At 43.8% G+C, this 11,385-nt stretch overlaps 1 protein-coding gene across 3 annotated transcripts in view; it reads right to left on the bottom strand.

The window, feature by feature from the left end:
* Positions 1-11,385, bottom strand: part of RBMS1 (RNA binding motif single stranded interacting protein 1) — a 210,055-nt gene that overhangs the window by 120,191 nt on the left and 78,479 nt on the right. Inside the window, exon 1 of one of the 3 annotated variants that reach the window (XM_044913661.1) lies at positions 10,838-10,974. The exons of the other annotated variants lie outside the window; for them this stretch is intronic. Within the exon in view, the coding sequence (XP_044769596.1) occupies positions 10,838-10,906 (69 nt within the window). The 5' untranslated portion in view covers positions 10,907-10,974. Of the gene's footprint in view, positions 1-10,837; positions 10,975-11,385 lie in introns of those variants that run through there. 3 annotated transcript variants of the gene reach the window in all.

The raw sequence follows: 11,385 nt of genomic DNA on the forward strand, positions 1-11,385 counted from the left end.
CACTCCCAGAGGCCTCTCTTTATCTTATCACAACCTGCATGCCCCTCCCCATTCTCACAGTTCATTATCTCTCTTCATTTCACCTGGCTCCTTAATCGTCAGAACAAGGCTCTCAATTTTTACACCTATTCACCTCAGCAATGCCAAACCCTCTTTACCCAGATACTCTCCCTCCATTTGTTGCTGGAAAAGGGTCAAAATATCTTGCCAACTGAGACCATTGAACTCCCAGGGGCCCTCACCATAGCTCGGTCTTTTTACTCATCTCAATCTGAACACTCACCAAATTCCCAAAAGCGATTATTCCAAATCTTTCGCCACGTTCTTTAAGCCTAGAATTACTCTTCCCCCCCCCACCCCCAGTTTTTTTTTTTTTCCTTCAGTCTTTACAGATGACCAACCCTCTTTACCGAAATGGAAGTTTTTAAAAGACTGAGCATCACTGTTCTTCCTACTTTTCCTCGACATCCCTAGCTTAACCAACCTCCTCCTTCCAGTATCATTGACTGAAACTCACTCAGATCCCCTTCCTGCAAGACTAACCTGCCTCAATCTTTCTTAAAATAAAGACCTATTTCCAACTATTCCTTCTGTTTTCTATTACCTTGCTCTACCCTACATCCATAGTCGGCTGCGAAGATAATCTTGCCTCAAGGCTGTCTGAAGAGACTCTTACCTCTGGACACCTGATTTCTCTAAAGACACACCCTTCCGCACTCATTCACTCCTTAAATCCTCTGGAATGCGCTTTCTACAACCCTCACGCCCACCTGCCCTTCCTGGCCCCACCACACACATACTACTCTATTGAAACTTCTGTTTGAAAGGCTTTCAAAGACCTCCCAATGGTATTTCCAATAGCCTTTTACTCAGCCTTTGTCTTCCCTGATCTCCAGGAAACATGTAACAGAGCTGACCATCTTTTCTTGAAGCTTTGTTCTTCTTGGGCTTCTGTGACACTGGATTCCCCCAACATTTTGCCCTTTCTTTCCCCTTCCCTTTACCAAAGGCTCATCTTCCTCCTTCCCACCACAAAATCTGTGGTGTCTGGTCTGTCTAGCCTCTTCTGGACACATTCTCTCCCTGGAGTGCTTTAACCTATTCCCAACGCTCCACCTCGTGTTTCAGGAGGCTCTGAGCTTGGGGGCCACGGCTCCAGCTCTGCCTGGGAAGGGTAGTGATGTGTGATTCATGTAGCCAAATTAAAGTGGCCAAACCAAGCTCACTGCCTTTCCTCGGAAATTTTTAGGGTGGTAGGATGAATACTCTAACCCCTTAAGCACCCCCTCCACCCATCTTCCGTACTCCTGTTGAAGTGGGAAACCTTTTAACAAAACGAATGCACTTGTTACACTATAGATGTACAGATGACTACATGTACTATCAAGAGAGTTGCTGTATAAGTGCTCCACTCCAAAGGATGTGGGGATCCAGGCCAAACACAAAAATCCATGCACCCATGTGACACAGCCTCTATATACTGACTTTAGGAAAATCCCAGGGGAACAGTAAAAAAATGTTTATGACCATCTCCTGGATGCAAAAGGAGTTCTTACAGTGGTTCATACTGTGGGTGCTACTAACTCTTTAGGCTGGACAATTCTGCCTTAATGAGACTAAATTGCACATGGAAGGGCCTTCTGCGTCCCTGGTGTCTGAACATTTGAGTATCACAATTTAGCACTTCCCCCACTCCAATTTAACACATTAAAAAATGCAGAAAAATCCCTGTATCAGAATGGCTGGGTTCTTTCTTACGCGAGCCCAGAACAAGCAAGGCTCTACTAACTTTTTATTTTCCTAATCATCTAAAACTAGACATCTAGGACCCTCGTTTACTAAGCCACCCCCACCCCCGCCATCCAGTCACCAGCCAAATCTTGTCAATTCTTTCCGTACAATCTTAAATCACATCTCATCTAATACCTCCACACTGCCACTACTCCTTTTTACAGCTTTCTTTCAACTGGGCACCACCTTCTAAACTCAGGCTTTCTCATCCAGCCATTCTAGCAAGCTACACCATATTACCCCTCCCCACCCGCCCCACCTTCCAACCTCTACCCCCCAGTCTGGCCAACCTGAATTACTCACTCTTCGCCTAATATATTAAGCCCATGCTTTCTATCTTCAGATCTTTGCTGTCATGTCCCTTCCGCCTGAAATGTCACCTTCCATGATGTAACCACCGATCCCATCTCCTGAGTTAGAAATTTGGCATCATCTTGGGCGCCTGGGTGGCTCAGTTGGTTGAGCGACTGCCTTCAGCTCAGGTCATGATCCTGGAGTCCCGGGATCGAGTCCCACATCGGGCTCCCTGCTCAGCAGGGAGTCTGCTTCTTCCTCTGACCCTCCCCCCTCTCATGTGCTCTCTCTCTCATTCTGTCTCTCAAATAAATAAATAAAATCTTAAAAAAAAAGAAAAAAGAAAAAAAAAGAAATCTGGCATCATCTTTAAGTTCTCCATCTCCTTCCACATGTGGTCATAAAATCTTCTGGAGGACACAGATCCCTTTGGCACACTGATGAAAGCTAGGAAGCTCTCCCCAGGAAAGAGCTAATATGTGCAACATTTTACATACGATTTTAGGGGCTTTATGTACTCAAACATCTAAAAATTTGGTTGTTCCTCTTGTCCACACTTTAACTGCCTTCTTTTGGGTCCTCTCTATCTCACAGCTGTCCTAACAGCTAGCTAACTGATTTCCCTGCCCAGCCTCTCCCCTGATGAGCAACAGTGTATGCCCTGCATGCCACCAGCTTACTTCCTACAGAAGGATGGCTGTTCCCGACCTGACTTATGTTACACACTCAGTAATTATTTAACTCAATGTTTTGGAGTCTGTTAAACTTTCAGTTAAACAAAAGAACATATCCACTCCCTTGGAATTGGTCTGATGCATTTGACCTATAAAACTGTGAACAGAGGGGGCGCCTGGGTGGCTCAGTCGGTTAAGCGGCTGCCTTCGGCTCAGGTCATGATCCTGGAGTACCGAGATCGAGTCCCGTATCGGGCTCCCTGCTCAGCGGGGAGTCTGCTTCTCCCTCTGACCCTCCCCTCTCTCATGCTCTCTGTCTCATTCTCTCTCTCAAATAAATAAATAAAATCTTTAAAAAAAAAAATTTTTTTTAAAAAACTGTGAACAGAGAGAGAGAAAGTAAAGACAAAGTCATTTCTAGAATCTTTCACGAGGCAGGACTGGTTTGATCATAAATGGTCTCCCAAAAGGGCCATTTTTAGGCAGTTCCCTGAGGGCAGGGAGAGAGACAGATCTTGTCTTAGAGCAGAGCTAAAAGGAAATTCTAGGTGATGGGAATGACACGAAGAAAACAATGGAGTGTAATAACCTGAGATCATACAAAACCCGAAGCTACATATTTGCATCCAACCTACATACACAGCACCGAAACAATGAGACTTTAACAGATTCTGTAAAGTGACGCATCAGCTAACACAGTTAAGAACCCAAGGAGGCAACACTGCTTTCCTTTCTCTCTCTCAGCCCCCACCTCTTCCTTCCTCACTCAGGCTCTCTCTCCTCTTCTCACTGGAAGCCTTGCAGCCTGGACCGTACACATCTAAAACTCCCCTGATATACTGAAAATGCCCGTGGGTCACACAGCAACAACAGCTTCTGAGGTGCTGACATTATCTGTATGGCGTCTTTCTTACAGAAACCTCATGTTCCATTAGAAATTAAAGAGGCCTAGAAAGAAGCCACGCCTCCTGTTCCGCTGCCCTTTCAAAAAACTAACGCTACAAAGGAAGTATGTGATGAAGATAGTCATGAGTATTCGTAATAAAATAAATCCAAGGATTCTGACATAAGGAGTAGGACAGTGTCGATTTTTCACATTTAATGTGGAAATTAAATGCAGGGGAACTTATCTGTCCACAAAACAGCTATATTTAAGTGCAGCTGTAAGTCAAATGAAAACAGAGACAATAGTGGCCAATTCCTCAGTATTCAGGATATATTTAGGGTGGCTACTTTCTTGAAAAGCAATCTAGAATATGAAATTTCATATATATAGCTCCATTTTCCCCTTACTGACTCATGTAGATAAACTGGTGTCCCAAAAATGTCTTAAAAACAGTTTTAAAACATCAAAACACAGAAGGCCTGTTTGGTCTATATAAAACAGTAAAATACTGGGCGCCTGGGTGGCTCAGTCTTTAAGCGTCTGCCTTGGCTCACGTCATGATCCCAGAGTCCCGCACTCAGCAGGGAGCCTGCTTCTCCCTCTCCCACTCCTCCTGCTTGTGTTCCCTCTCTCGCTGCCTCTCTCTCTCTCTCTGTCAAATAAATTAATTTAAAAAATCTAAAAAAATAAATTAAAAAAATAGGAAAATACTAAAGTTCATAAATATGAAAACTATCCATCAGTAATAGGTGACTTCCAAAGAGATGGTATTAAGAGTTTGCAGTAAAAAGAAGAATAGAAATTCATAAAGAATAGGAAAGGATATCTCAGAGCTCAGGAACAGAACCAAGGAGTGCCTAAGTACAACTGGCTGAAATTCTCAATGACGTGAATTTCTTGGATTTTCACAATTTTTAGACATTAAAATAATATGATTTTCTAAATTTTTGTTCACTTTTTTTCTTGACAACCGAAGAACTATATATTTACTGGAGGAAGCAAGAAAGACTGGAAGGTCGAAAAAAATGTAAACAATCCCTAAAAATAAGTCGCTTGTGATTCTACCTACCAACAGAGGAAAATATTTGTTAATATTTTGGCAATTTTCCTCCAGCCTTTTTTTTAATGCATTTTTGAGACTGTAGTGTATGCATGATTAACAAACACGAATATAATCTTCCCTAGTTTACACTGTATTGTTTTGAAATTCCGTATGTTTAAATAAGCAAAGTGGAACCCAAATACAATTCTATTTATTAGGGTAGCACTCTGTCTCGCACCAAGTTTTGTCACTGCTGCCACTTAATAAGTGCTAAGTAACAATAGCTGTATTGATTCATTTCTTGAACACACAATTTAGTTTGTTCCATTTAATTTTTTCACCTGTCCTTACTCCAGAAAAAGCTTGCTTCCTTTCCTCATGGCCCACCTATCCTATTTTAAAATTTACTAAGCTTTTAAAATGTGTTAAGCAAACCATTCTCTATAGATGCAAGATTAAAAACAAACACCCACCAAACACCTACAGATGTCCAAGGACCAAAAAAAAAAAAAAAAAAAGTTTATTTTTTCTGAGTAATGCAAAGACAGCGTCTTTGAAAACCAAATGTACAAACAAGACAAAGGAAAGAATTCAGGAAATCATCATGCATATACTAATAATCATATCTGTCTGTTTTCAAGCAAATTAAAAGGTACAAATTCTCATTGATAAGAGTCATCAATGCTCTTTTTTTTCCTTCTCCAATCATATCTTTGCATAAAATAGAAAGGATTGGAAGGCTTTCTTTCCCCAGAGAGAAGGCAAACTCTGCTAATAAGAGCATGATACAGGAACGATTGTTTTAAAATATGGTGGAGTGCACTCTTCTACTTTTTGGTTCTTTCTCTCTCTCTCTCCTTCCAGTGGTGGAGAGTCTCATCTTCATGCTCCAGGTCCTTACCCGTCTGGAGGCTGCCCCCACTTTCTAAACATAGTCCATTCTTAGAGGCTGTGTCAAGGTCTCCCAGGATCACACAGAGCCTCCCAAGACCACCCACTGTTGCTTGCTCTGTGGGGACATTAATAATAATAGCACCTCAGAAGGACTGATGGCAACAGCCCTGTGGAATGGGCACTATTATCCTTCCTTAACAGAAACTGAGGCCTAGACAGGTTAAGTGAAAAGCATGCAAGTGGTAGAGCCAGAACTTAAGCCAGGGTCTTTCAATTAGGTAAGTGACCGTCAAAGAAGTTAACAGTGTGAAATTCACATTATCATCAGGGTTCAAGGTATATGCTAAGAGGCAAAATGTTAGTGGAAAAAGAAGGAAAAGTATGGTTTATAATTATGGGGTTTTTTTATAACTAGTTTTAAAAAGCAAACTGGGTTTTTGGGAGACTGGCTTACTGGACTGGGCGAATAAAAATACACAGTACCACGTGATACTTGGGACATACGGATATAAGAAATTATTCATTGCTTATTGGAAATTCAAATTTATCTTGGCGTCCTGGATGTTACCTGACAACCCTAGAGTAAAGGCCTTTATGAAACAAACAAAAAACACTAATAAATTACAGAGCTACACTTCCCAAAGCTGAAATCTGGGACGCTCTGTGTGCCACATGTCTTTGGGAGGCCAAGGAAAGGGAAGTGTAGTGGGGCTCCAGCTGTTCTTAGCTGGGCTTCCTTCTCTTTTTCCTAGTAGCAGACCCAGCCCTTCTTGATGTCAGAGACCTCGCTTTCGCCAATTAGGCCATTTAATAAATTCATGGTCTCAAAATTCCTGACCCTTCTCTCCTTTATATGGATGTTGTGAAGATTAAATACAATTGAGGTTGGGAGAGACTATCATCTATATATCTTTAAATACTTATTTTTGGTGGAGTGCTTTGGAAATATATTCTCAGAAACCTGGGCAAGACAGACTCCCCCCGCCCCCCCAACACACACACACATACACGCCCTACCACCAAGAATGAGCTTGACAAGTATTGCTAATATGTGGTGAGCCCAGTTGACATCAGCCCCTAAATGGAAGAAAGAACAAAAACAAGAAATGTGTTCAAAATCCGAAGTGAACTACAGAAAATGTAGTGAGCCGCCAAAAGGGGTACCCAGCAGAAAAAAGGGGTAATCACAGATAGAGAATTCTATACTTTTCAAATGGCTATGGATACATATTTAAAGCACAGTTCCTTGATTCAGAAATACTATTTTATCACCAACCCTCTGAGATAGCCTAATGTGAAATAAGGATAAGACCTTACTTATGCATACCAATTTAGTTTTCTGCTACCTTCCCCTCAACTGCCACTCTCTGTGGCCTAAGTATGTTTACCTTCTTCTAAAAACAACACGTTGGAAATAGCTCAGACAGTGTTCATTTAAATATTTCTATGCACAACTTTAATCTTCAAACTTAACAAAATCCCAATCTACTACACATCGATTGCTGTGAACAGAAAGTGCTTGAAGAGGATTAATCAACAGCTTTGTATGTCATCCTCCAACAAGGCCAAACACTGAATCACTGTTGGATTCTTCATGTGCAGCTACACCCAGTTAATCTTCAAGAAAGCAGCAAACTATGTAAATCTACTTGAACTGGGGAGATAAGTACTTCACTCATCAAAAGTTAGCAACATTTAACAAGTACAGCTATTAGCTGGCAATATCTTTGTAAAGAAAAAGAAAGATACACACACGCGCGCGCGCGCGCGCACACACACACACACACACAAACACACAAATTCTTGCATTCACTCCTCTTCCTCAAAGGCCCCATTGCAAACCACGACAGCATATAGCAAGAAAGGAATTGCTACATGCCACAATTTGTAAAAACCAAATTCTATGACATAACTGAGTCAACTACCCAGAGAAAGCAGTTCTAAAATGGAAGTCAGAAAACATGGAGAGAAAAGTGGCTTGTAAAAGAATTCAAAGCAAAATGGAAATACTTGTTTTCTGTATTTAAAGCCTTTAACATAAAGTATTTTTTTCTTTTGAAACACAATAAAATATGTTCATAACTATAGAAGTCCTGATAAATGGTTTTTGTTTAGGTTGCAGGGCATTTTCATACAATCAGACTGGATATGCCTAAGGAATATCATGTTTCTGAAAGTCACAGTCAATAATAGGATGTACACACTTCTCCACTGAGGCCTGGACAAACAATCTTTGTCTAGATACTGCCCACTGGCTTATCACTTCACTCAAAAGTGTCTCACTTTGACCTAAGCCAAGCAGGTGTATTTCTAATGTGCTCATAGGCCTGTGATGCAGGAAAATCCTGTTTATCCGAGATGATGCCAGAGATCATGGGGCAGGAGGGGGACGAGCACCACCTACCTCTGCTTTAACTGAAACTGGCTGACTCCGATACACGTAAAATATAAAGTTTTTAAAAAGAGATTCTACAGTCATTCACTGAAGCAATACTTTGGCTTTCAAATGTCATGAACCCATCATCCATACCATCCACTTACTTCATCCTTCACTTTCAACCTCACAACCTCCACCCTTCCCCGCAAAAAAAAAAAAAAAAAAAAAGGCAGGAGGAATCCCTAAACTGGTCTTTTGAGATGAAAAAGGCAATGGGCAGTGATGTGGATGAGCTCTGTATGAGTTTCTACTGAGATGTGCCCATAAGCAGGCAATTGCAATGTGATGGTTTTAAGAGCTTGACTGCCAGGGTCCAAATCCCGGCTCAGTACTTTGGGTTGTACAGACTGGGCAAGTTACTTAATCTATGCCTCAGTTTTCTCAGCTGTAAGGGAGATAGTATTACTTGTCTCATAGGACTGTCAAGATGAAAATTAGTTAATCCACCTAAAGCACTTAGAACAGTGACCTGCAGCAGGCAGTAAGGTGCTCAGTGATGGTTAGCTACTACTAATACATATGTCTAAAAAACTGTGATTCTCCTATCTTTCTCCAAAAGGTGATTTTTAGGTATTCCTCACATTGCATTTTTTCCTCAGGCAAATTATCTGAAATCAGCTCTAAGAGCTGCTTATATATTTGTAGATTAAAATCAAATCACATTGTACACCTAAAATTTACCTATTCTTTCATCGAAATGAACAAATTTATACAAACCGAAAGGTGCAAGCTTAACATCACAAAATCTTATAAAAGACATTAATTAGACTTCCCGTTTAGACGAAGCCAGGATGAGATCACAAAGTCACTCATGGTAACCAGGTCCCCACGCTGGAAGTGTGCTTTCCCAGTGAATGGCTAAATACTAACAAAAGAAGCCTTTGACTCAAATACCACTGGTACCCGGGGTCTTGTGTCTGTATAATGCCTACACATTCATTTCTTTCTTTGCCTATAGAAAAAAGAAAGTCTGTTTGTTTTTCTGATTCAGTCAGCCCTTTTAGTCTCTGAATCTAAGGAGAGCCCAGTGAAAAGAAGAGCATCTTATCAGCGTGCTCCAGACCAGCAGGCTGTCCCCCTCCACACACAAAACCTCCAGCCCCTCACAGCAAAAGGGCCTCGCCCTCAGAGCCTTTTCCCCATTTCAGAGCTAACACCCCACCGGGTTTTGACAACAAATAAATGAATACATGAGGCCTTTACATAATTAGCCATCTTTTCAGGTAGAGAGAGGTGGGTGGAAGAGGAGGGTTCAGGAGAAGAATATTTATTGTAAATCGGCATCATTGATGAAGTTGATGTAAGTGTGCTGGATCCGAGGACATTTATTTTAAATGAGGCCACACGAAGTGAGTTTAGAGATGCCTGGTTTTGAATCTAGACAATTTTAGCATATACTTCAGACAAGTCAGAAATGAACATTTTTTTTTTCGTGGAAAAAAAAGGAGCTTTTCTTAAGCCAGGTAAAAGTTGCATTGACTTGGACAGCAAAGGACACAGACCAGGGTGTTTACTACCTTTGCAAGGGAAAGCTAACAAGTAAAAGAACTCCCAAGACCAGAAAACAATACTTTTTTGACACCGTCACTGTTTGACCAAATTAGCCCTACTTTCAGATATACTTATGCTAAGACATACCCCCCATCAAATGACTTTGAGAACAAAAAGGACTACATATAATCAATAATCCTGTGAATGTCTTTAGGAAAGCCACCAGGCATCCCTGTCATCTGTCATGATCTTAACAGAGCTACGGTCTGCAAGGAAGGATAGAGTTCGCTTGTATCATTATTGGGATAATAACTTAATTGATTTGTCTCCGTGGCTAAGGATGTAGACAAGAGATTTATTATGGTAGAAAAATATCTGCAATCGTGTTTTTGTTTTCTCAACAAGCATCTTGCCGCTGACCTCTAAATCAGTTTAACCTTTTCTAAACAGACCTGCACATTTTTTACATAATTTAAAGCTAGGTTTTGTTATTGCTGCTGCTGAAAGGCTCTGTGAGATTTATCACAACATGGCTTCAGTAACCTTCTTTTAAAAACAAAGATGAAAAAACAAAACAAAAGGCCGAAACTATAAGCTCCCAGCTCCACTCCTTTTCCCGGCAGGGGATTTCGATCTAACCACTAAAGTGCCTTTGGAGTTCAATCTGTTAAAAAATGTATGAAACGGTATTAAAATAGGAAAAGGCATGTGTATGACTCAGGCTTATCCAAGTATCTCTGCAACTAGGATGTCACAGGATTTCCCTGTGCTTCTGAAAACTGAAAACCTTGAGAAAGTGACAGAAGTTCCTGTTTCGTCTCTCTTTTTTTTAATATATATATGGGGGGGTGACGCGCGCGGACACACATACACACACACACACACACACAAGCACACACACAAATTGGTCTTCCGGGTTTGCTATGAATCAGGCAGGTTCTTTGGGGTTCCGAGCGAAGATTGTTGCAAACCAACGTTACGACTTATTATCGTACTCTTCTACACACAAAGGTTTCAGGGTGAAAAAAAAAAAAAAACCCAAACTTGTTGCAGAGCTGGGGAGAAGCCCCTCGCCCGGCGCGCTGCGCTCTCGCCGCCTCTCCACCCCTTCCCCTTCCTCCACGTCCCACCCGGCGCGGCCGGCGGAGACGAGGGCATCTCCCCAGCTAAGGTCACCGGCCCGAGCCGTCCCCGCGGGCCGCCTCCTTCGGAAACAAGGTCACCGCCCAGTCCGGTCCCTCCGAGAAGAGCGGTGTCCGGCCGAGCGCTGGCGCCCTTTGTAAAGCTGGGCGGCCGGCCTCGGCGCGGCATCCCGGCCGCCGCCTCACCTGCTTGCGATAAGGCGTCCTGCAGTTGCCGCTGCCCCCGGGGTTGCCGCTGCTGCTGGGGAAGATCATCGCGGCGGGCGCGGGCGGCGGGCGCGGGCGCGGGCGCGGGGCAGCCTCGCCGCGAGGGGGAGGGCGCAGGAGGGGCCGGCCCGGGCCGCGGCGCTCTGGGAACTCCCTCTCGCCGCGCGGCGGCGGCCGGCGGGGGCTGCAGCTCGGGGCTGACTTCTCCTCCGCCCTCGACCTCCCGACTCGCCTAAAAGTGCGGCGCGACGGCGGCGGGCGAGACTCGGGCAGCTCGGGCGGCCGCCGCCCTGCGTGCCATGGACGGGAGTTCGCGCGCGGAGCTGGCGGCGGCGCGGACTCTGCCGGCGGCAGCGGAGGAGCAGCGCCGCCGCGTCCCCACCTACCGCGGCCTCAACCACCGCCCCGAGAGCGCGCCGGCCGGGGGCGGGGAGGCGGCAGCGCACCGCCTCGCGCCGCGCCCAGGCCCACCCGCGCCTCCCCGCCCGCCCTCTGGGCGTCGCGCCCGCAGCCCCGCCAGCCGATCG

This window comes from Neomonachus schauinslandi, chromosome 3 (assembly GCF_002201575.2).
Source record: "Neomonachus schauinslandi chromosome 3, ASM220157v2, whole genome shotgun sequence".
Lineage (NCBI taxonomy): Eukaryota > Metazoa > Chordata > Mammalia > Carnivora > Phocidae > Neomonachus > Neomonachus schauinslandi.